The 26,574-nt window shown below is 42.3% G+C and overlaps 1 protein-coding gene across 11 annotated transcripts in view; it reads left to right on the top strand.

The window, feature by feature from the left end:
- The window catches only part of LOC138246157 (uncharacterized), a 291,013-nt gene that overhangs the window by 183,535 nt on the left and 80,904 nt on the right, over positions 1 to 26,574 (top strand). For 7 of the 11 annotated variants that reach the window (XM_069200447.1, XM_069200446.1, XM_069200445.1 and 4 more), the window contains exon 4: positions 23,880 to 23,993. The exons of the other annotated variants lie outside the window; for them this stretch is intronic. In XM_069200447.1, the coding sequence (XP_069056548.1) occupies positions 23,880 to 23,993 (114 nt within the window). The remainder of the gene's footprint in view (positions 1 to 23,879; positions 23,994 to 26,574) is intronic. 11 annotated transcript variants of the gene reach the window in all.

Genomic DNA, 26,574 nt, shown 5'->3' with positions numbered 1-26,574 from the left:
CCCACCCCAGAGAACTTGGTGGTCCAAGCCTCCAATTCTAGAGTCAACCCTGGTGCGTTCCCTTCCTATCCACCGAAGAGGGAATCCAAGTGGATGGATTCCTTTGGCAGGAGGATGTTCTTTTCCACCAGTCTTGCACTGCGGTCTGTGAACACCACGTGCCTTTTGGGCTGATATTCCCATAGAATCTGGGATTCAGTTATGCAAGTGATGCCTATGAGGTGACAGGAGTCCTGAGCCATACTCTTACAAGCTATTACTGATGGGAAAGACGCAGCACAGTCCACCCTATGACGTGGACTAAACATGACCAATTTTCTGGGTAGAGTGACTTCATTGTCTGTGTCCCTGTCGTACCATGCCTGGCTGAGAACCATTGGCTTTTCAGGGGATGTCCAAAGCTCGCTTATGGACCTGTTTTGATGACTCTTGCTTTTTTGGAGAGAAGGCGGACTCAGTGCTGGGACATTTCAAGGACAGCAGAGCTACAGCCACGTCCTTCGGCTTGTTCATGGCCCCTCATCAGCTTCAGTCTACCTTCCGCCCCTTTTGTCACCACAGAAGAGTATTTCAACCACGTCCATACCCTCCCAGCCGCCACGGCCAACAGGCTTCCCAGCCTTTTTGTGGCCAAGGACATGGATTCCATAGACCTCATCGAACAGATAGCCAGAGGTTGAGCCTGTCCACCTCAACCCCAGCAGCCACAGCCTTCCTAAGCCCCTTTAGTTTGCCCTCTGACCACCTGCACCACTGGAGGTCCATAACATCAGACTGTTGGGATTTACAAACATCCAGTAGGGGCTACTTCATCCCCTTTGTGACCACCAGTCATCCCCTGCCACCTACATACAATTGGCTGACAGAGGACCACCTCTCCTTGCTCTGTCACAAAGGGTTGGCTCTCTTGGCCAAGGGAGTCATTGACGGGGTGCTGGACCAGAAGTAGGTTGTGGTTGCTGTGCCGACTACTTTCTGGTGCCCAAGGAGGGCGGAGACCTTCGTCCTATACTAGATCTGTGCTTTCAATCAATCCTTCCTGAAAAAGAGAGATTAAAAATGCTCAAATTCACACAAGTTCTGTCTGCGCTGAGCCCTGGTGATTGGATGGTAGCATTGGACTTACAGGATGGATATTTCCATGTCCCCCTCCTGCCTGCCCACAGACGTTACCTGCGGTTCATAGTGGGCCAAGAGCATTTTCAGTTTGCCATGCTTGGGTGTTCACCAAGGTGATGGCAGTGGTCACAGCGTATTTGTAGAGGCTAAGGGTTCTAATGTTTCCATACCTTAACAATAGACTGTTGAAGGTGGGCTCGCCCCTTGCAGTAATCTCCCACCTCCAGACTACGGCAAACCTCCTGCACTCGCTGGTGTTTACTATCAACAGGCAGAAGTCACACTTGACTCCTTTCAGACACTCCCTTTCATCGGAGCTGTGCGGGACACAGTACAGTTTTGGGCCTACCCCAGTGAACAACAAGTCCAGGATAGTCAGGCTATGAAACCAATGTTTCAGCCTCTATCCTGGATTTTGGTGAGAATGACTCTGAGGTTGTTGATCCTCATGGCCTCTGGCATACTCTTTGCAACACATGCCTTTTGGCAAATGTAGGCTCTGGAGTGGGTCCTGAAGTCCCAGTGGCCACAGCATTAGAGGTAATCTCTCTGACATGGTCCAGAGGAACTGTGGAAGATCTGTGGTCGTGGGTGACAAACCACAGTTGGGTCAGTAGCAGACCCCTCTTCCTTCCTTAACTTCCCGGAGCCACAGCAATCAGAGCCACCAGAGTGGACTGTAGTGGAAGATGCATCACATCTAAGATTGGGCAGCCATTTGGGAGAAGTGGAGATCAGAGGACTCCCTGGAAGGCTCTCTAAATGCCAGGGCAAACAAACTCAGCCAAAGATGTCTAACAGATCAGGAATGGCATCTCTATCTGGAGGTGATGCAATGTCTTCTTCAGCAATGAGGAGAACCTTGGTTAGAGTTGTTTGAACTCGCAGTGTGAGCAGTTTTGCACACTGGACGTTCGCTCGGAGACCCTTTTAGTCTCAAGTGTAGCTCTGGCATCCAGTTCACTTTCCGCCTATACCGCTCTGGCATCCTGTTCACTTTCCGCCTATACCACTCCTGCCCAGAGTTCTCAGGAAGAACAGGATCAACCAGGCACAAGTCATTCTTGTGGTTCCTGATTGGGCAATGTGAGACTGGTGTCCTAAACTGTTGAGCAGGAATATTGGTCTCAAATCGAGCTGCCCCTTCAGGAGGATCTTCTGCCGCAGCCTCAAGGATGGGTCCTGCACTCAAACCTGCGCACCATTCATCTTCATGTGTGGAGACGGGCATGGCAGTAGTCAACTGCTTTCAGCATTCCCCCTGAAGTCTCAGAAGCTTGCTACATGTTTCCCCCAAGGCCATTCATCATGCCTGTAGGAGGTTGGCTCTGTATATACTATCTCAAAGTAAGAGATAGTGTGCACAGAGTCCAAAGGTTCCCCTTAGAGGTAAGATAGTGGCAAAAGTAGATAATTTTAATGCTCTATTTTGTGGTAGTGTGGTCGAGCAGTAGGCTTATCAGAGGGTAGTGTTAAGCATTTGTTGTACACACAGAGGCAATAAATGAGGAACACACACTCAAAGACTTAACTCCAGGCCAATAGTTTCTACATAGAAAAATATATTTTCTTAATTTATTTTAGAACCACAAGATTCAAGATTTAAAGTAATTACATAAAATGCAAGGTACTCCACACAGGCAAGTAAGGAACTTTGAATTAGAGCAGTAACATACACAGTTTTAGTTAAAATGGCAATAAGCTATTTTAAAAGTGGACACAGTGCAAAAATCAACAGTTCCTGGAGAAGGTAAGTATTGGTTAGTTTTTCAGGTAAGTAAGGCACTTACAAGTTCAAGTTCCTGGGCATAGGCAGCCCACCGTTGGGGGTTCAAGGCAACCCCAAAGTCACTGCACCAGCAACACAGGGCCGGTCAGGTGCAGAGGTCAAAGGAGGGCCCAAAACACATAGGTGCCTACGGAGAACAGGGGTGCTCCGGTTCCAGTCTGCCAACAGGTAAGTACCTGCATCTTTGGAGGGCAGACCAGGGCGGTTTTGTAGAGCACTGGGGGGGACACAAGTAGGCACACAAAACACACCCTCAGCTGCACAGGGGCGGCAGTGTGCTTAGCAGGCGTTGGGTTTTCAATAGGAATCAATGGAAGGACCCGGGGGTCACTCTAGCGGTGCAGGTAGGGCACAGGGGGCTTCTCGAGCCAGCGACCGACTGGGCTAGGCAGAGGGTCGCCTGATGGTCACTCCTGCACCGGAGTTGGGTTTCTTGTGGTCCTGGGGGCTCCGGGTGCAGTGCTTGGTCCAGGCGTCAGGTTCTTTGTTCCAGGCAGTCGCGGTCAGGGGGAGCCACTGGATCCTCTCTGCATGTGTCGCTGTGGGGGACCGGGGGGGTTGTCTCAGGTTACTCACGAGGTCGCAGTCACCTGGGAGTCCTCCCTGCAGTGTTGATTCTCTGGAGCTCGAGCCGGGGGCATTGAGTGTAAAGTATCACGCTTCCGGTGGGAAGAGTGAAGTCTTTGTAAGTTGCAAGAAAGTTGCAAAGTTGTTGCTGTTTTTGAACAGTGCCGCTGTTCTCTGGAGTTTCTTGGTCCTTCGGGTTCAGGGCAGTCATCTGAGGCTTCAGAGGTCGCTGGTTCCTGTCGGATGGGTCGCTGTGCAGGTTCTTTGAGTCTGGAGACAGGCCGGTACGGCTGGGGCCAAGTCAGTTGTCGTCTCCATCGTCTCTGCAAGGCTTTCAGGTCAGCAGTCCTTCTTCTTCTTGTAGGTTTCAGGAATCTGATTTCCTGGGTTCTGGGGTGCCCCTAAATACTAAATTTAGGGGTGTGTTTAGGTCAGGAGGGCAGTAGCCAATGGCTACTGTCCTGGAGGGTGGTTACACCTTCTTTGTGCCTCCTCCCTGAGGGGAGGGGGCACCTCCCTAATCCTGTTGGGGGAATCCTCCAATCTCAAGATGGAGGATTTCTAAAGGCAGGGGTCACCTCACCTCAGGGCACCTTAGGGGCTGTCCTGACTGGTGGGTGACTCCTCCTTGTTTTTCTAATTATCTCCTCCAGTCTTGCTGCCAAAAGTGGGGGCAGTGGCCAGAGGGATGGGCATCTCCACTAGCTGGGATTCCCTGGGGTGCTGTAACAAAAGGCATGAGCTTTTGAGGCTCACCGCCAGGTGTTACAGTTCCTGCAGGGTGAGGTGAGAAGCACCTCCACCCAGTACAGGCTTTGTTCCTGGCCACAGAGTGACAGGGGCACTCTCCCTATGTGGCCAGAAACTCGTCTGGTTGTAGCAGGCTGGCAGTAACTGGTCAGCCTAGCACTAGGAGTCAGACTGGTATTCAGGGGGCATCTCTAAGATGCCCTCTGGGTGTATTTTACAATAAATTCCACACTGGCATCAGTGTGCATCTATTGTGCTGAGAAGTTTGATACCAATCTTCCCAGATTTCAGTGTAGCCATTATGGAACTGTGCCATTATGAGTTTGTGTTTGACAAACTCCCAGACCATATACTCTTTATGGCTACCCTGCACTTACAATGTCTAAGGTTTTGCTTAGACACTGTAGGGGCATAGTGCTCATGCACATATGCCCTCACCTGTGGTATAGTGCACCCTGCTTTAGGGCTGTAAGGCCTGCTAGAGGGGTGACTTACCTATGCCAGAGGCAGTGTGAGGTGGGCATGGCACTCTGAGGGGAGTGCCATGTCGACTTAGTCATTTTCTCCCCACCAGCACACACAAGCTGTGAGGCAGTGTGCATGTGCTGAGTGAATGGTCCCCAGGGTGGCATAATACATGCTGCGGCCCTTAGAGACCTTCCCTGGCATCAGGGCCCTTGGTACCAGGGGTACCATCTATAAGGGACTTATCTGGGTGCCAGGGCCGTGCCAATTGTGGGAACAAAGGTACAGTTTAGGGAAAGAACGCTGGTGCTGAGGCCTGGTTAGCAGGGTCCCAGCACACTTTCAGTCATAACTGGCATCAACAAAAGGCAAAAAGTCAGGGAGTAACCATGTCAAGGAGGCATTTCTTTACAACGCCTCACTGGGATTTAAATCTTTTTCAGACTTTCTTAATTTGAGCACCTTTTGAGCCTCTGCACCATTGCCCTCCTTGGTTATTGACCATCAAAACTGCCTTTCTAGTGGCTGTTATATTGGGTAAGAGGGTCATTTGATTGCAGGTACTCTTCCTACACCACCTTCTATCCGGATGAGCTGGTACTCCTGACTTGCGCCTCCTTCCTTCTGAAGGTTGTAACTCCTTTCCATGTAGGCCAGAAAATCAGCCTGTCTACTTTCTTTGCTCTGCCGCACACCTCCAAAGAGGAGGACAGGCTTCACCAACTGTAACAAAAAAGAACATTGTCGTTTTTCCTTGATCGCACAAAAGAGTTTTGGGTGAGCAATAATTCTTTGTGGGGTACAAAGGAGTCAAGAATGGGAAGGCTACATAGAAACAGACCATCTCAAGATGGATAGTACTCTGTATCAAGATCTGTTACGAACTGACCAAGTAGCAACCCCTTGATGGCTTGCATGTTTATTCCATCAGTCTCAAGGCTGCAACCACTGTGTTAGCCCACAGAGTCCTGGACATCTGACAGGCAGCAAGATGGGCATCTTTTTCAAACGTATACCAAGCACAACTGTCTGGACAGTCAGGTCCATTGCGATATGCACTTCGCCCATTCTGTCCTGCAGGACTTTATAGTTTAGATTGCCTTTACCGACCCACCTCTGACAAGTCATGTTTGTCTCAAAAGTTCATTACACCAGGCCAAGCCATGCAGTCGGGAGGTAATATGGTATACGACTGGCATTTTGTATCAAATATGTTAGTAATGTCAAATGATCAGACTCAGTTTAAAACTTGTCAACAACATGTAAATGCCACCACCTATTTGGTAATAAAGAAAGATGTCAAGCACTGTGAAAGCTGGATATTGGCTGTGGGATATTGTCCAAAGCTTTCAAGGTAGGATTACTATCATGGAACAGGTCCCCTATTCATGCAATATGTAGCCTTTCCAGCTGTTTTTCACTTTGATAGCCAGGCACACTATCTTGCCCTCATCCCCAGGGTTTATAACAGTCCATTACTTTATTTATATCTGTGCCTTTCTCTTTTTACTTTTTTTTTTTTTAGAATTGCCTATCTTTTTACTGCCTATCTTTTTATCGTGCTTCCACATCCGTTTTTCTGGCGAAAGGGCTCCTTCCTTTTTGTCTGTTATCATTCATTTTAGCTTGTGTTCTCTGGGGACTAGTAATTCATTTTTCACCAGGCACTCAGCGTGGGCCTGTTCCAGACGCTGAGGCCTTTCTTTTAAGGGGATTAAGCCTGTTAGAGCCCTCCCCCTCCTGTTCTTTGGTGGCGGCCATCTTGGGGGTAATTCAGGTCAGCAGGCTAGCTGCTGACCTGTGTTTACAGGATGATTGGGCCCTCGGTATTTATACTGAGGGTGACACAGACACCCAAAGGTGCGCCTAAGGCAAGCCCGTCCGTGCCCGACTGGGGCTAGGGGCAGGAAACTGCCCCTTTCAAGCAAAATTCTACCTGTTTAACTTATTCTGTACAAGCACTTTATACTCTAGCTGAAAGGCAGAAGTGTAAGGGACATGCTCGGGCTGCCCCTGATAAACTAGACGGATGGAGTTGTGATAACTGTAATTGTGCGCCAGGAATGCTGCCCCACTCTGATCATATTTTGTACTCCTCAACATGATCGATTAAGGAACTGCGATGGGAAAGAGGACGCTAGCACCAAATTCATAACATCTGCCCTGATTAATGCGTGCTCCCTGTTCAAACATAAGACCGAAATAGAAGACATGATCACCCACCAAAACCTAGACTGTTTAAATAAGATTCAGGCCCCGATTTTATAGCAGCTTCCCCACCCGGCTACACGTTTTTCAGATTTGATAGAACTACTGGTAGGGAAGGTGGTTTAGCTATTATTTTTAAGTCAATATATTGTTGTCACGGGGAAGCCATAAATGTTACACCAGAAACCTGTGTGGGCGTCTACTTTAATTTTCATCTGAAAAATATTGTGCTCTTTGAGGGCCTGCTGATTTATCGGCCTCCAGAACCAAAAAACATTTTCTTTCAGCTTTGCCCTGCTGTCATCAAGCGCATCACTATGGCCTCTAAGTGCACTGTTTTGGGAGATTTTAATGTTCATCTTGAGGCTACTCGGGACCCCCACACAGGTGAGTTCCTAAACCTCATGGGGAATCTTGATTTGAAACTCAAGGTTACGTCACCCACTCACCAGGCTGGCCATCTATTGGATGGGATATTTGCTCGATATGATAATTGTGCTCTTTTGACGAATAGGGCCCTAGAATGGACTGACCACCATCTTCTCACGTTCAGGCTGACAAAGATTTTGTGCCCATCCCACCCCTCCACCCCCCTAATGCCCATCAGACACTGGAATAGAATAAAAGAACAGAACCTTAGTCCGGTACTGACCCTAGGCTGGGAAACAGCGAAGGAACTTCCTTTGTTGGCTGTTGATTGATTTAACTTTGGGGTCAAAATGGTAATTGACTATCTGGCCCCTTTAAGGACACCTCGCCGCCTGGTCGAGAAAAAAGCTGGCTCCCCTTGGTACTTTAAAGACCTTAAGAGCCTACAAAGAATATACCATCAACAGGTACGTAGGTGGAAATTAAATCCTAATCTGAAGGAAAAGACGAAGCTTAGATCTGCTCTCATGGTCTATAAAGAAGCGTTAAATAAAGCTCAAACTGAGTTATACTCATGTAAAATTAAGGGAGCTAAGAACGTCCCTAGAAAACTATTTAGAGTGGTACGCTCTCTTACGGTTCCAGCTTCCCCTTCAGAACTGGAAAACGCTCAAGATTTTTGTAATAAGGTTACCAATTTCTTTGAAAACAAACTTACTCAGATTCAAGCCAGTTTTGCTCAATTTGTGGGGGCACCTGACCCCTATGAGCATTTAAATAGTTCAGTCAGCAGTGACTCTCCTATTCTACCGATTTCTTTCCTCTACGGATGGCGAGGATTAAAGAGCTTCGGATGAGTATTAATTTAAGTCAGGCTCTCCCATTGATCCCTGCCCTCATTACATATTGCAGCTTGCTACAGAGTTGGTGTCATCAGCCCTTGTGTGTGGGTATCAGGGGACCCTGAATATTGGAGAATTTCCCCCTTCATGGAAGGAAGCGATTGTTGTTCCTTTGTAAAAGAAACCTGGTGGAGAGGCGAACAACCTTAAAAATCTTCGGCCCATAGCCCTGCTTTCCTTCCAGGCTAAAATTTTTGTTTAGCGTCTTAATACCGAATTTGCCCAATTTTTACAAGACTCAGGCTGCCTGGATTCCTCCCAGCACGGCTTCAGGAAAGCCCATAATACTAAATCCGCCCTCATCACCACCTCGGATAATATTCATAGACTAGTTGATAATGGGGATGGAGCTATTCTAGTGCTATCAGATTTATCAGCTGCTTTTAATACCATCTTGCCTCATTTAATGGCACAATGCCTTCACCAAGCAGGTGTTAAGAGGAAAAGCTCTGAGTATTTTGAAATCCTTCATTGATGACAGCCATAGTAAGCTGTGGTGTTTTCAGAGCTCCCCCATATCAATTATCGTGTGGAGTCCCACAGGGCTCTTCCCTCAGTCCTACTTTGTTTAATCTTTATGTTGCCCCATTAGCCAGACTTATCCGGTCATTTGGCTTTCTAGACACCTCCTATGTGGATGACACTCAGCTGATTATTCCCGTCCATATGGACTGGGAAGAAGCAGCAGGCAGATTCTATTGCCACATGAGTGAGAATGATAATGGGACGGGCTTCAACTGGCTCAAAATGAACGGTGAAAAAATCCTTCTTTTTGATTCTTGTAGGGATCTGTGGAGTTCACGTTGGTGGCCACCATCTTGCGGCAACCTGCCTGTCCCCATTGCGTCTACCAGAAATCTGGGAATTATGTTCGACAACTCTTTGTCCTTCAAGTCCCAAGTAAATTCCACCACCAGCGTATGCCTTTGGATTTTCAAATCCCTGAAGAAAATTTCCCCTTGTCTTCAGAAGGAGCTTAGAATTACTGCGACCCTTGCCTTGGTGATCTCCAAATTGGATTACTGTAATGCTCTGATGCTAAACATTGACAAAGACTCACTAGACAAATTGCAGCTGATTCAGAACTCCGCCTCCCGCCTCATAGTAGATCTCCCTCGCTCAGCTTTGGCCAGCGGCAGTCTGAAGCAATTACATTGGTTATCGGTCAGGAAGTGCATCACTTGTAAGACTTTCTGTCTAGCACATAAGGCTCTTCACTCAATAGGGTCTGAATATCTTTGTTCTACCTTACAGTGGTATGTGCTGGGCCAGTTGCCTAGGTCAGCAGGACTCCATTTGATCTCTGTCCCTCGTAGCCGTATGGCCAGATGGGGTGACAAAGCTTTTACAGTGGCAGCAGCCAAATGCTGGAACACTCTTCCTTTGTCTATTAGGAAGGAACATAACTTTAAGGTCTTTAGGAGGCAGTTGAAAACTTGGCTCTTTCCACAGTAACTCTTGCTATTTCTGTAGTTGCTTTCTGTCCCTTCTTTCGAGTTCTCTGTCATTTTTCTACTGGTTGCTGCTTAGCGCTTCGATGCATACAAATTTGGGATGTTTTTTAGCACTGTGCATTTACAGTGGACCCAGCTAGAACAGTGCAATTAAGTCTTGTGGGCAGGCTAAAGAGCCTTGCCTCAAGAGACTGGGGCAAAGCAGCATCCTGCTCATACCACAGGTGCAGAAAGTGTGAAGGGCCGTGATTTCAACAATGCACAAACTGACTCTGTGCTATGTAATAGGGACCCATTTTCTTGATATATTAGTCAAAAGGTGCCATTTCGTTATACACATGTTTAGACTTTAAGCAGTCAACTTAATTTTTTTTCACATAGGGAAAAAGTGTTCCCCACTTTGCTACTCTTTTCTTATTTGAATAAGTAGTTACCAAAGAAAGACATTTTCTGCAAGGGCCATTTCTACTAAAGCCATTGTAAAATGCTGTAATGGTCATCTGTCTAAACAGCACCTCAGTTTTTTGTTTTGTTTTTTTTGAGGCAACAGCTTGATGTGAAGTGGGACGGGAAGCGTTGATTTAATGCAGGTATCCATTCACTCAACATTTGATTTATGAAAAAATACAGCATTTATATAAAGTTGTACCATCATAATACGACCATCAACAAATCTAAACGTGCGTATTTGGAAAGTACATCCAGTATACGCACAGTCCTGTGGCAGTCCTTGCACAGATCATTAAGCTATTTGCATACTAGTAAGAGCTCACTTTTAGACCTACAAGTACATGTAAAAACATATGAAGATTAGACAGAGCTGTGTCAAGATCAGTAATGCAGATGTTAAAATGTTTTTGTGATTTTAGTTTTTATATTACTGCTTTCTCTTTTTGAAGGTATCTAACTCGCAAATTTTTACAAAACTAAAATCCCCACCAAGCATTATTGTTGGTCCCACAACATTCTTTGAAGACTAATTAGGTTGATTTAGAGCCTCTCTTTCATTCTCTGGTGGATCTTAATAATTGACGAAATTTAAGTGTACCCCTTCTAGTGAGACTGTAACCCAGATCCACCTGCCCCTTTCATCTCTCTTAAATCTTAAAATTTGCTAATCAATATTAGAAGAAAACTAAATCAGTAACCCCTACACGGATGCCCCCAAACATGAAAAAATTGAGAAATATCTAGGTATTGCTATTTTAGACTAATTCATTTTAAATGTGTTTCCTGTGGAAAAAAATAACGGCAATTTTAAAAGACGACAAGTAAATCATAATTGAGCCATATTTCCACCTATTCAATATGCCATTCACATTACATATTACTGGTTTTCAACAGTCAGTACTACTAATCTAAACATCTCTCACAGCATCCACACTGCCCTTTTTCTTTCTAATGCCTAACTCATATGCACCTCCTACTATCATCCTCCCATTGAGTGCCTCAAGAGGTAGAATTTCCTGCCAGACCAGCTGGGCCATAGTATAGCCCCACACTGACCCCTAACGATAACATTACTCCTCCAGTTTCAGCAAGTCTATGTTTTGATTGACTCTTGGTGAGTAAATCATCTAGATTTCTAACAATATACATTGAGCTTCTCGTGTGAATTTAACCCCTTCACTGCCAGGCCTTTTCCCCCCTCAGACGCCAGGCCTTTTTTTGGGCTATTTGGAGCAGTTTGCGCTTAGGCCCTCATAACGTTTTGTCCACATAAACTACCCACGCCAAATTTGCGTCCTTTTTTCCCAACATCCTAGGGATTCTAGAGGTACCCAGAGTTTGTGGGTTCCCCTGAAGGAGACAAAGAAATTAGCCAAAATTTAGCAACATTTTCGTTTTTTTTTTTTAAATTGGAAAAAAGGGCTGTAGAAGAAAGCGTGTGTTTTTTTCCCCTGAAAATGGCATCAACAAAGGGTTTGCAGTGCTAAAATCACCAGCCTCACAGCTGTCAGGAACAGAACAGAAGTACACATTTTTCAGTACAATTTTGGCATTTTACAGGGACATACCCCATTTTGTATTATTTTTTGTGCTTTTAGCCTCCTTCCAGTTAGTGACAGAAATTGGTGTGAAACCAATGCTGGATCCCAGAAAGCAATTCGGAAATTCAGCATGGGGTCATTTGTGTAGATCGCACAAGGTTTTCCTACAGAAAATAACAGCTGAAATAAAAAAAAATGAAATTGAGGTGAAAAAACCTGCCATTTTCCTCCACGTTTTACTCTGTAACCTTTTCTTGCGATGTCAGATTTTTTAAAGCAATATCCCGTTACGTCTGTTGGACTCTTCTGGTTGCGGTGATATATTGGGCTTGTAGGTTAATTAAGAACCCTAGGTACCCAGAGCCAATAAATGAGCTGCACCTTGCAATTTCGGTTTTCATTCCATACCGTGTATACAGCAATTAATTTGCTGAAATGTAAAGAGTGAAAAATAGGTATCAAGAAAACCTTTGTATTTCCAAAATGGGCACAAGATACGGTGTTCAGAAGCAGTGGTTATTTACACATCTCTGAATTCCAGGTTGCCCATACTAGCATGTGAATTACAGGGCATTTCTCCAATAGACGTCTTTTTTTACACACTGTCTTACGTTTGGAAGGAAATAATGTAGAGAAAGACAATGGGCAATAACACTTGTTCTGCTATTCTGTGCTCCTCCAAGTCTCCCGATGAAAATAGTACCTCACTTGTGTGGGTAGGCCTTATGCTCGCGACAGGAAACGCAATATGGACACATCACATTTTTACATTGAAATCTGACGTGTTTTTTGCAAAGTGCCTATCTGTAGATTTTGGCCTCTAGATCAGCCGGCAAATCAGACATTTTTTCCCCAGTTTTGTGATGCAATCTTCCGGAATCTGCAGGAATCCACAAAATTTCTACCACCCAGCATTGTCTCATCTACACCAATAAATAATTGTTTTTTGTTTTTTGGTAATTGACATGACATTTATTAGGCCAGTCTGCTCCCCAGGAGGCCAAATTATTTTCAGGTAATTTCTGTACCCCCGGAGGGCAGATCGGTCTATTATAATTAGGATGATCTGTCCCCAAGGGGGGAGAAACCACTAGGCACCTGGGATTTATTTTTTTGCACCATTTTCACACAAGGGGAATGACCCCTTAGGCAATGGTCACTTCCCCGGGGGGGGCGTAAACTCCTGTCCACCATGGGTCGCATTTACGAGTGTGAAGGTATTTAACGCACATGATAACTGTTGGATGCTTTAAATAACTCAACCTTCGTTACATTTCAGCAGGTCAAATCTGCTGAAATTTAGCAGGGGAAAATATATAGTATTTACCATGTCATACGGATTTTGATTTAAACACCAAAAAATCTGCATGTTATTCCCCACAACTCATATTAGCTGTTATTTATCTCACCCAGTGACTAACGTACCCCATGGTATTGTTATTTATCAGGGGCGATAAATAATGCCTTAGCTCGTAGTAAGGGCCTTAGTGAACAAGGCACAACAAAAGATGATAACATTCGTCGTAAAGCACACCAGAATCTTAAAAATTTCTTTATGGCAGACCTTACAAGACCTTACAACAGAAAACATATCACAAGAGTCAGCAGATAGGTAAACTCTTTGCATGTTCATCTAAAGTAAGAAAAACTAAGAACCTAATGTAGATTATCGTTAACGCTGAGATGAATAAAGAGGTCACTCAAAGTCAACTTTGTCTTCGACATTATAAAGAATTGTACCAGATGCCACTGTGATTTCCCGTAGTAATGTGGAGCAATTTCTTAGCTCTATTGATCTACCCAAACTTGTAGAGGCCCAGAAAAAATCTTATAACAAAAGTTACTACCCTTGAGGTAGAAATGTTGCTTAGGTCAATGACTAATGCAAAAATATGATGGAGTGATAGTATTGTGGAATAATGCCAGATAACTTTATCCATAGGGCATCAAGCTTTGTGGGTAGCTAAATGTAAAAGAATGGCACCCCTTTCAAGACGGCTAACCTATTATATACCTAGTACCCTACACAATTTATATCCCGCAATGTTAAGTCATTGCTGTAAGTGCCAGTCAAATGCTTTAGCGAATTGGTTACCTGTATTCTTTACTTGTCCGGCACTGTATTATTTTTGGAATAAGATGCTGATGACTAATATTCAACCCGAAACATCATTGGCACAATTTGGGTATTCAAGAAATATGAGCATACTTCCAGAATTTGTTCAGTAGTTTATCATTTTTTGTATGTCTATTGCTCGTTCCCTGATTTTTACAGTCAAAAGGTTTTCCTGCCATTGAAAATTGGTACATTGAAACAACTCGGGTAAGACCGTGGTCTGAGAAACAATAGTTTTATAAAATTTTATGCAATGTGAATTCTTTTGCTCAGCATGTAGGATAATTGTAGTGTAAGTGTTAAGTATTTTAAAAAGCAAGGGTATATGTACTTGAATAGGCAATTTCATTTTTCATTGTTTAACACTTTAGTAATTCACCTGTTAGTGCCATTGATGAACAAAATTTCTGTTTTTCTTGGTTTTCAAATAATGTAATAGTTAATTCTTGCACTGCCCAATAATACAAATAAATAAATAAAAAGTGTTGGTGTTAACATACAGCCCTGACTTACACACTTTGTAGATGGAGTTGTGTAATTTTGCATTCAGAGGATATGCTGAATAATTTAAGTTAAGGTTTAGATGAAAGCCTATTTTTTTCTATAAAAAGCTCTGATCAGTCAAACAAAAGGGTTTAAAAAATCCACTGCCGCAATTGAAAAAACCTAGCTAGTAGGAACAGGATCATGCTACTTTGCATCATTTCCAATTCAATTTACATGATCAATACTATTTTGTGAGCTTCTGTCGTCTGTTGCCATTCATTAAGAATGATCTTGGAAAACAATTTCATGGGGTGAGACAAAGTGTAATAAGTAGTCGATAATCACCTAGGTTATCCAGGTAACCATTTTTTTAACTTTTAACACAGACTGCACCTTTCCATACTTCTGAAATGTGAAGATGAACCCACCACTAAAGGCCCTTCTTCATATGTTGATAGACAGACCATCTGTTGTCTTAACATTGGAAGCATTAGCGTATTTATTGATGTTACCCACTTGTCTGGGTATGACTTTCATGTTGATGAGATGGTTTGTGACTGTGGAATAAAACACTGACATTTTCCCATGTAAGTTAGACATGCATTTAATCTAAGTTTTATTAATAACATTTGGGACTTTTTTGTGGTTTTCTGAAACGCAACTGTACACAAGTTTTCCACAAACTCACGTCTGATACATCCACAGCAACTAATTCTTCACAAGTTTTTCTTAAGTTTTTTGCAAATGTTCTAAATGGGATTTTTATACAGTTTGAAATATGCATGATCTTTAATGTCCTTAGATGAATGTGTCCCATCTGCACTTCCTCTTTCTCCAAACTGTTATTGGGTTGTTGTTTTCTCAACTTTGCAGGAACTTTGAGTCCTTGTATGGAAAGATACAACTCATGGGCTAAGGAATGATAAACATCCTCAATTTCATGTGGTACTAGAGAGGGATCAATGCATTTCTGCAAAACAGTATCAACATTTGAATGTTGATGAACTATAATGACCAAGTAAAAGACTAATTTGAGGGTGTACATTAACAGTCTGATACTTTAGTAATAGAACATTTTTTTTTTAATAAAGTGCTTTGGAAGGAATAGTCACATTTATCATTGTATAAAAGCTTGAAGTCGCAGCAGTGTTCTAAAAATGAAATACCAAAAAGTATAATCATAAAGAGAGAAACTTAAAATGGAGACTCCAGCAGTCACAGATATTTCATGTATTGTTTTAACTGTGAGTATTTGATGTTTAAGATTATTCATCAATACATTGTAAGAGTAATCTGCTCCTCACATCATCCACTCTCAGAGAAAATGTTGGTTTATTGATTTACCAGTCTGCATCTAATGCCTTTGCTGTCCTTTGGGTAGTGTCTGGGCCACTAGATGTGTACGTCGGAACCGGTCCATGATATTAATCCATTAGGATAGGTCAAAATAGTCAGAGAAGTAATTAGGGTAAAGTCTGAGTTGATTGGTTGGTTCGAATTCACTGTTAACTGTGATTCAAAATAGTTTTATACGCAAACACTTCCTTACTCAGTCTCAGTTTAATTCTTAAGGCTAAGGTAGATTCAATGCATTTAAATGTAGGTGGAAAGTTGTTAAGCAAATTGCTTGACACCATAGTGTATACCAAAATTGATTTTATTTCGCTGAACAAGTGTACAAATGTTGTAATATAGGCCAGTAGTATTCCAAAAAAGTCCATCTGGTATACCAATCTGCATGGAAAATGAGGTAAATTGGACATTTTAATATGTACCCATTTTTGGTAATCTCTACAAATCATTGTTCTCATCTCTTTTTGTGGGTGTTTTGGCAGATCTACATTAGTTCTGTAGTATTTAACCCTCCATTCATTATCAGATGATGAGAGATAAGGAAGCAAGAAAACTAAATTTTTGTTTGGGGCTTGTTACTACCATTTAATAAGAGGGTGATTATCTGCTGGCACATTGCTATCAGAGATAAACTGAATGTATAGAAGGTGGCAGAGGTCTGAACAAATGGATCAAGTCTGGTCAGGTGTTCGTCTTATACAAAGATCATCTCTTTAAATGATAAAATAAAAACACATGTTTTTGAATGTAGATTTTAATTTAGTAATGACTAAACTAAGACTGTTTGTCTTCCAAAACCAGTATCAAATTAATGTCAGGGGATGTCAAGAAACATAACTGAGTAACCAAATGTAAAACAATACAGTGCTCCTGTTCCATTTATATATTGTGGTAAAATATCAAGCTGAAGCAAGGGGTGAACGTATGTGTAGGTGACTTAAGTATTTAAAACCCTTTCATTGATTTTTTTTATTTTTTATATTTGATAGTTTTTTGTTAATACAAGTAAGCTCTGGTTCACGTTTTATGTGTCTACATCATGATTATGTTACTGGGGGATTACAGTACCCAGTGCTTCTGTTTCCCTCACACTAGAAGGTGAGTTAAGTGCCTGAATCTCATATGCGTTTGCTTGCTATACTCTTTGTTATTGTCAGCAGAGATGAAGGGCAGATTTTATTGTTATTTTTTGTTCCTCTTTAGTGCAAAATAAGGTGGGGTTGAGGAGTGTTAATCTCCTCTTCCTCCATTTTGTATTAGATGTGGCTGGGAGATTGGAACTATTAGCCAGATCCTCTTTCTCTGAGGAAAAATGCAGCTCTTTACAACAAACCAATACATATTATGTGCTGTTCACCTACAAATGATTATTTTTATTATTATTGATAATAACTCAGCTAAAAAGCTAGATGAAAGGGCGAATGAAAGACACAACCCAAACATATTTCATCACTTATCTGTAACCAATCTGTCTAATCCCTACCTATATTATAAAAAGCTGATTTACCATGTGATTAATTTAAAATATTTTTGTGAATCATGTGAAGCCCCCTACCTTTGCTCAATTAGGCCTCAAATCAGGGACGTTCCTTTCATCATCCCTCTATTAACAAGTTCCTCTGCCTACCCATGTGCCAGTTACCTGGATCTTTTATACCTTTTTTATATGTGGTAGCCTATGTATCAAGGAGAGGTTTTTCTGATTGATTGCATTGTGATTCATTGTGACTAATTAATGAAGTGAGGATAAAATGTAGTGTGTCCAAAGTAGCAGGTGCCAAGGATTCTTTTGTGGTACATGCAAGTATACTAAATTCTGCTGCATTAAGGCAACAGCAATGTCACGTTGACTAAAACATAATTGAGGGATTCTGTTGAACTGGTAAATATTTCTTGTAATGTAGATTTTCCTAGTATGTTATGAAGGAAAGTCTTAATTTTATTAAAGACACGGAGGCGAGTATTATGCTTATTTCTTGCTTTTATTTTGAATAGCAGCACAGTCAAGTAATGAAAACACCAATCCCATAAAAGGCCCGAAAAAGATCGGGGCCAATGGGAACAAGAACAGAATAAAACGAACCAATCACGGTCCGACATAACCAATGTATACCTATCTAAACCACGAGCAGTCCTCTTTTCTTGAGCGAGAAGTCTAGTTATATGCAGAAAACATTGGTAAAATAGAACTAACAATCAAAATGGCCAAAATAAAAAAAAACAGTCTTGAACAAGATTAATCCAATGGAGAACTTCAGTGGAAAATGGAAGTTGTTTGAAAGAGGGGATCCCTGAAAAGAACGGTGGAAGTTCAGAAGTCCGTAAAATGGCTTCGGGAAAGGTCCGATCTTCATCCGTTGCTTGTTGAAGAGGCAGAAGATGTAACTGAAGGGAGGGAAAGAGAAATTGATTAAAATACATTTTATGTGGTGGGATAATACTCGCCTCCGTGTCTTTAATAAAATTAAGACTTTCCTTCATAACATACTAGGAAAATCTGCATTTTATGTCAAGACCGGAGGCTCTTATTATGCTTCTTCAAAGCATATCAATTACCACTGAAGCAACTGAATCAATTGGTTTGCAATAGAAAGTACGAAAAACACTATCGTTGGACCAATCTGCCGATCTTAGAATGTCCTCTAAACAAGATCCAGCCCAGAAAGCTTTAGAAGCCATAGCCCCTCTGGAGGAATGACTGCCGAATTTGGAAATATCAATACCAGCCTGGGACATGACCGACTTGACCCAACGAGCCAAAGTAGGAGATTAATCCGGCTTGTGGGGTTTTCTTAAAGATGTGAGTAGTTGGGAGGCAGTGGACGTTCTAAGATATCTGTCTTTTGTTCATATACCTTGAGACAATTTCTTACACACAAATTAGATTGATTTGGAAAATAAGGATAAAAAACTGATGAAATATTAGTTTTGGCTCATCTACAAATTTTAAAGAGAATACCATAGGGAGTCAAATATCGACGGGAAATGTCTAGTGCTCTAACATCAGATAAATGTTTTATGGAAACTAAACATAACAACATTGTCAGTTTGGCAAAGATCATCTTGAGCGATAGAGATGTATTTACTGGCCATGAAAGTAACAGTTGTAAAACCACATTGACGTCCCATAGCTCACTATATTTGGGAGTAGGAGGAGTAGAGATTTTTACTCCCTTTAAAAGTCGGCAAACGAGGCGATGTTCTCCAACTGGTTTCCCATTAACAAAGTTGTGATTGTGAGAAATTGCGGAGCGATAAAGATTAATGGTTCTGTAGGACTTACCTGAGCTTGCTTGGGCTGCAAGAAAATTGACGATTAAGGAAACATCTGCTGAAAAGGGATCGCAAGATTTTCCCACACACCAGCTAAGCCATAAAGCCCAGGCTGATTTGTAAGCCTTAGTGGTTCCAGGAACCCATGCTTTAGAGAGATAGTCTGAAGCTTCTTTTGAAATTGTTGAGTAAGGTTGGGAAGGCTTGAGATTTTCCAGGCTGAGAGGGTAAGAGAGTTGTTGATAATTAGGTTGTGAGGATGGCCTTCGGGATTGAGTAGGAGATCTGGAAACACGGGTAGTATTATTGGAAAGTCTGTAGCCAGCTCCAGAAGTGGAGGATACCATACCTGGGATTGCCATAGGGGAACAACCAATATGATCGAGGCCAGCTGACGTCGGACCTGGGAGAGAACCCTGTTGATCATTAGGAAAAGGGGACATACATAATTGATTGACTGGGACCAATCCTGCTTGGAAGGTATCCGTTGCTGAAGCAAGGGGATCTGGTCTCCAACTGAAGAACAGAGGTAATTGTGTGTTGAGACGTGATGCAAACAGATCTACGTGAAAGGGTCCCCATTTGAGAAGAAGTGATTGGAACACTGAAGGATGAAGCTTCCAATCGCTGGAATCTGTCAGAAATCGAGAATTCCAACCTGCCACTAGATTGAGGTTTCTGGGCAAGTATTCTGCCTGGACCGACAATTTTTGGTATAAACAAAACTCCCAAAAGCTTTTGGCTAGTTCCGCCAGAGGCTTGGACTTTGTTCCTCCTAAATGATTGATATACCTAACCGCTGACAGATTGTCCTTGCGGTTAAGAATGGAACATTGTTCTCTGTTTTTTGCGAGGCTTTTGATTGCAAAGGAGCCGGCAAGCATTCATAAACAGTTGATATGCAATAAAGACTCCTGTTGAGACCATGTACCTCCAGTCGATATTTGACCACATCTTGCGCCCCAACCGGTCACACTTGCATCTGATTCTAACACAAGATCTGGGGCTGACGCAAAGATGGTCCTGCCGTTCCAGGCGTCGAGATGATCCAACCACCGTTGGAGTTCTATACGGGATTCGTTGTCTAGGAGGATAGAGTCTGAATAGGCAAGACCCCTTCGAAGGTGGTGAATCTTTAGTCTCTGAAGAGCACGATAGTGAAGTGGGCCGGGAAAAATGGCTTGAATTGAGGAGGTGAGAAGACTTACGATCCTTGCAAGAAACCTGAGGGCGATCGAAGGAAGGAGTAAAAAGCGGGTTATTTCTGATTTTATGGCTTTGATTTTTGATTTGGGTAACTGAAGGGGAAGCTTCTGTGGAAATTAATGAGAAAACCGAGGAACTCTAATTTGTGGGACGGGATGAAGATTGATTTTTCCTTGTTTATAAGAAAACCCAGATCTGAAAGGAACGAACACGTTAGATGCATTTGAGACAATAGGGATTGAAAATTCTGACCCATTAAAAGAATGTCGTCCAGATAAATAATGAGACGAATACCCAGGGTCATGAGATGGGAGACCACGGGTTTCATGAGTTTGGTAAAACACCAAGGAGCTGACGAAAGATCGAAAGGGAGGGATGAAAACTCATACGTTGAACCTTACCTCTGAAATTGAAGACATTTCCTATGATCTGAATGAATAGGGATAGTAAGGTAAGCATCCTGTAAATCCAAACGAACCATCCAGTTGTTTTGTTGGAGTGTATCCCTGAGATGTAAGATGGTCTCCATTTTGAAGTGGCGGTAAACCACAAAATGGTTGAACTCCGTGAGATTTATGACCGGTCTCAACTTTTTGTTTTTCTTGTGAACTAAGAAGATGGAACTTAGAAACCCAGAGGGGTGTAAAAGAGTGTGTTGAATTGCATGTTTTTGTAGGAGAGATTGAACCTCTTGAGATACTAGATGAGTTATTTCTGCCGAGAATTTTAAAGGGAGGGGCAGAGATGTTTGAAAAAGAGTGTCGTAAAGTTCGATGGAATAACCATGAACTGTATTTAGAACTCATGGGACTGAACTTATAGATTCCCATTTGTGAAGGAAAAACTTTAGGCGACCTCCAACGGAAAGATGGCCAAAAGTAACACTTACTTGCTGGTTGTGAGGATCTCTGGAAACGTTCGTTCCTTCCCCTGAAACCTCTGGTTCTGTGGGGATAAAACTGGGGTCGGAATTCCTGTGGAGAATTGTAGGAGCCTCAGAAACCCTGAGATCTTGGATAGCGGCTGGTAGAGCGACTCCTACCTCTACTGGCCCTGGCAAAAACCCGACTGGAGAAGACTTTGTTTAAGGACTGTTGGGCCTTATCCAGGGATGCAAACGTTGTTACGTACTTGCTCAGTTCTTTGATGAAAGAATCGCGTAAAAGCAGACCATCGGCCTTTATGCCAGGATCCATAGAAGCTAAATTTGCTAATTTAGGATCTAGTTTTAGTAGTAATCCCTTGCGTCTCTCATGGGTCATAGCCGAATTAGCATTACCTAACAAACAAAAGGCTCTTTGTATCCATAAGGACAATTCTTCTGGATTGATGGACAAATTTTCAAGTCTGGAAGATTCGGCCAAGTCAAAAATTTGTGATAGAGGACCCACAATGTCCAACATTTTATCATGGCACACATACCAGGCCCTATCCACTCCTTTCCGTGTATCTTTGCCGAATTTTGAGAAAAAAGTTAGCATAGAAGGGTCTATAGAGGGGGTAGCAGTGATATGAAGATGGAGAGCAGGTCTAGGACACTCCGCCTTAAGTTTTGACCTGGTTTGTTTATCTAAAGGAGTGCGTAATCTTGCCGAAATATAATCCCGACATGGGATGATGGAAACCATTCAGTGGAATTAGGGTGATGTATCAGATTTGGGTCAAACATAGGATTACCCTCCAAGTCCAGAATTGATTTGAGTGAGGGGTTAACATTGCCGACCACCGGCTTTTGTCTGTTAGCGGGAGGACCAGACCAAGAGTCGGAAATATCATCGTCCTCATCATCAGAATTTTTTTTAATCTTTATCTGAATCAGGGTCAATATCATCATCCGTGTAGTGGATGGCGGAAATCACAATCTTTTGTGCACTATTAGTGTGCTTTACTTTTCTTTTGCTCTTTTGACCTGTAATTTTCCCCTCCTTATTTGGAGGCCTGGGAGGAACTTCATCCTCAATCTCGTGTGAGATAGACTCACTCTTCAGAAGCGCAAATTGTTTGGCTGTTTGTTGATTTTTGAAGCCACCGTGGCTTTGCGCTTACTGCATTCCCCTGCAGTTTGGGCCGATGTAGATTGTGACATATATGATAAACCAGAATTTTCTAAGTTTTTTTGTGACTCTGTTCATGGACATAGAAACTGCCTTAGCTACAGAAGACTGGATAAAGTCATTCAAATTTGATTTAAATTCATCCTCACTGTCATTACCCTGAAAAAGGATGAAAAATCAATTTTTAAGCAAAAAAGTGGAACAAAAACGAAGAAACCAGCAAAACGGGATTAAAATAGATTTACACAAAGCGAGGGCGTGTTTAAGTCCAAGGCCGCGCCCCTTCTGAGGAGGAGAGACGGCCACACCCAGAGACGTTGAGCAAGTATGCAGGAATGTCAGAGCAGACGCGCAGTGCTTTCTCAAAGAGAAAGGCATATACGGGTGGCAGAAACGGAAAAGAACTGCTGTTTATAGACGCGCGTCAGAACAGGGCAGAGGCGACTCATTTAGAACCCCGACAACAAGGAGAAACGGCCCAGCGGTCGCCCGACGATACCAAAAGGAAGCACAAGCAGGAAAGGGAAAACACAAAGCATTAAGACAAATTACATCGAATACATTCAAAAAGGCACAGTAAGCAAATAACATATACAATTCTATAAACCAGACATAGGAAAGATATATATTAAGAACCAACATATACTTATCTTGACTGCAAGCAGCAAGAAAAGAGGACTGCTCGTGGTTTAGATAGGTATATATTGGTTATGTTGGACTTTGATTGATCCGTTTTATTCTGTTCTTGTTCCCATTGGCCCCGATCTTTTTCGGGCCTTTTATGGGATTGGTGTTTTCTTTACTTGACTGTGCTGCTATTAAAAATAAAAGCAAGAAATAAGCATAATAAGAGCCTCCGGTCTTGACATAAAATTCATCATAGTCTGAAGAGACTGTAACAAATCTAAGTGAATCACCTAACATTATTAGTTCAGTAAATGTATTTTACATTTGTAGGAGATGAGTTGGTCACAAGACAATTATGAGTAGTAAAAGTCTCACAATTGCTGCTCAAAATATTAGTTAATTGATGGATCTTTTGACTTTTTAGAACACGTCTTGATATCATGTTCATTACTGGTGGCCATTGCCGGCAAAGTCGAAACCAATATGCTAGAATCTTTTTGTGGTGCAAGGTTATAGTCCCTATTTGAACTTTGATTAAATGAATAATTAGCAAGGTGGTAAAATATTGTCTGATCAGTTTTTGAACTTAGTTTAATCATACATTTAGTACTAACATTTGGTGGTAAGCAGCCTTTTCACTGACCATAATTGTGATATTGTGCATGACGCACCACTGAAAAGTCTTTCCAATTGCCACCATGTGCTAACTGGCAGTCCCAAATTTAGCAATGAGTGAGTTACAGCATAGTTATGTATTTTCCCAGATGGTTGGAGCTTAGAGTATGTTGGCTTCCGTCCCTTTGCATGCATTGCATCATTGCATGCTTTGCATCAGCAGACAGCATATCTGTCACCTTTGTGACGGAGTGACCCCTCCATCGAAATCTAAATCAGGCCTTTGTTTGAAACTGTCTCTATAGACCTAAGCATAGGTTTGAGATATCTGGGCAAGAAAATGACACCAATATTGTGACATGCTATTCACTGATAAAGACAATTGATGACTCATGTTGAAGTCCATATCATTTTGCTATTGTTTTAGAATGTAGCATTCCAACTTCTGCTTTCTGCAATATTTGAAAATGGAAGCATTTTCATATATTGGATTTGCAGTGTCATGCATCAAACTAAAATACATCATCTTAAACAGATGTTTTGCAGCAAAATTTGCAGTTGGAAGATGAGGAAGTCAGATCATTCATCATGCCTCGCTCCAGCCGCTCTCCTCGGACTGGGTACAGAAATATGCACAATGGCTCTTCAGGTAGTTCATTTTCCTCTACATTATTTTCCTGGATTTATCAAGGGTTCATTTTCAATAAGGGACAATCACTTCCTCACACACTATCTGCTCACTACCAATGCTTTGCAAAATGTGCATTTGTGAAATACTGCCCCATTATAGATTTATCTACGTTGGGAAAAACTGTTGAAGAAAATTGTTTGACTTCCTTTGAACAAATTAATGGCTGATTGTAATCTTTTGGACCTTGGCAGTCTGGATTTCACAAAGCGGAGTTGGTCTCACAGAAGCAAGACCTAAGACCTTTTTTTCTGAGAATTGGTTTTGGATTCCCATCAATGAGCCTCTTTTATACTTTACCTTTTATCTTAATAGAGGACTACAATTCCCAGCACCACGGCCACAGGATAAGGGATAATGAAGCCTTATAGATATGATTGAGAATATGTTTGAATTCGTTTTAAGGGTGGAATTAACGTATGAAGTCTACCAATAACCAAACCCTTTTTATTAAAATTGCAGGCCTTTCCGTGTAGAGCAGACGAGCGGGGACTACTTATCCCATGATCCTATGCATTCAGAGAGGAGAGTACTTTCAGCCCCTGTCTGGGCAAATTGCACTACACAGCACTATACAAGCTGTCTCTCAAGTGGGAGCTACAAGTCCTATGGTCCCAAGTTCTCACAGAGGTGCATACTTCCTGCCCTCCTGGAAAATCTCATACAGGCACTTATAAACTTGGCAATAAAGGAGTTTTCCTCCAGTGCTGTACGGGTGTGGAGATGAAGACGCCCTTCTGGTCCCACTCAAGGGAGACAACGGGTGGGTGTTGAGAACTTCCTACCGATGTTTTCGATTTACCGAGCGTTTAACAAAAGAGCCTATCATTTTGCGCCAACGAAAGACACAACCCTTGATGCCAGGGCTGTCCATTGGTACAAAACGCCACTAGTGAAACAATGGACTTCAAGATGGATTCTTGATGGGGAAACTGTGAGAGGACAATAGATGCTTCTCCTTGATGAAGTAAGTGGACTGAGGCCTTCTACCCTGTAGCATGCCTAGAGGGTGTGTGAGAAGGGTACCCCCTGTTTTTCTAACAGAAGGGAATGATATACATTACCTATATAGGTGTTTATATATGGATTTAGGACTGTGGTATTACACAAACCTATATCTCCCTATCATTTAGTGTGTGACTACAGGAGACACCTGCCCACAGCAGACCATGAGGCAATGCTCCTGTATATATAACAAGGACCCACACGGGAAATATGCATGTGTTTTTCTTCATGTTTTTTCTTCACGTGTGTTTTGTAAGCATGCTATCTTTTTTTGAGTGAAGTGTTGTGTGTCAAGTTGCATCTCCCAGTTTTAATGAAAGTTATGACTAATACAGCTGTGTGGTGTATACAATGTGAATATGTTATGCAAATGTCTACTGCGTAGCCACACTATAAACCTATGTTTTATTCATGACTTGGGAAAATTACTGTTTGGCTGTTACAAGATTGGTAGGTCCGCTCTAGGTCATTTGCACACTTTTAACTTAGTATAGGAGAAGGGATCCACAATACAGCCCTGACGAATGCCTGTGACCTAGGCAGGCTGACGAAGGGCAGAACCATATTGGCACCACAGAGGTATGTAAGGGCCATTGTACTCAGTAACAATCTTTTTTATACTGTTTTATATTTTTTTATCTTGGGAGTACCACCTAATAAAGGATACTTTGTGGTTTACACAAGAGATTTTTAGCATCAATAACTGGATCCCGACTATATATCCAGAAAAAACAAATTCTAGGTACTCCCTCAGGATAGTTTTACTTGAGGTTGAGTCCACCCTGGTATACCATCTTACCATGGTGGGGCGAGGTGGTCCATAATGAAGCATGTCACATTACCTGAGTGAGCCCACCTTGTCCAATTTTTGGAATTGCCAGGTATTAGAATAGAGAAGTGGCAGTAAAGGGGAATTTCCTTTTGAGGAGCATTCACAACAACTATTGGAAAGTTCCAGTAGTGGTCACAACATCCTTTTGTGTTTGGAGAGTCTGGATTATATGTCGTGTGTGTGACCCCCCCAAGTGCTGGGCGGCACATTCCTCATTGTGGACATGATACTGTTGCTTGTTTGTTGCTGCTAAATCTCTCAGCAGTGTATGACGTGCTTGTTGTAACCCAAGCTGTTTGCGTTCTGTACTGAGAGTTTGTCTCCACATTGCAAAATCTTTCAGGAGGTGTCATTCTAAGTTCAGTCGTGTGGTACATTTTTCTGGAACAAACATTTTTCTGCTCATGGAGACTGGATAATATACGCACATTGTGAGTGGGATATTGCTTAGATATGCCCACTCCATGTTGTCAGGGTGTACACAAATTGGTGTGCATGGCTTTGACGATATTGCATATGTACCTTTATATTATAGCTTTTATTACTCAATGCTCTTAATACTGCTACAACCACATACTACTTCATGGTTACCTTGGTAGCATTACATTTCCCAAGTGCCTCTGAATTCTGCCTATACATATCAACCCTACTCAGCAACACAACTTGGCCAACAGTGTTTCCTGGAACGTCAAATGTGAAGTTGCT

This window comes from Pleurodeles waltl, chromosome 7, assembly GCF_031143425.1.
Source record: "Pleurodeles waltl isolate 20211129_DDA chromosome 7, aPleWal1.hap1.20221129, whole genome shotgun sequence".
NCBI lineage: Eukaryota > Metazoa > Chordata > Amphibia > Caudata > Salamandridae > Pleurodeles > Pleurodeles waltl.
Note: the sequence above shows the minus strand (reverse complement) of the source record. Positions and strands in the feature narration are given on the sequence as shown.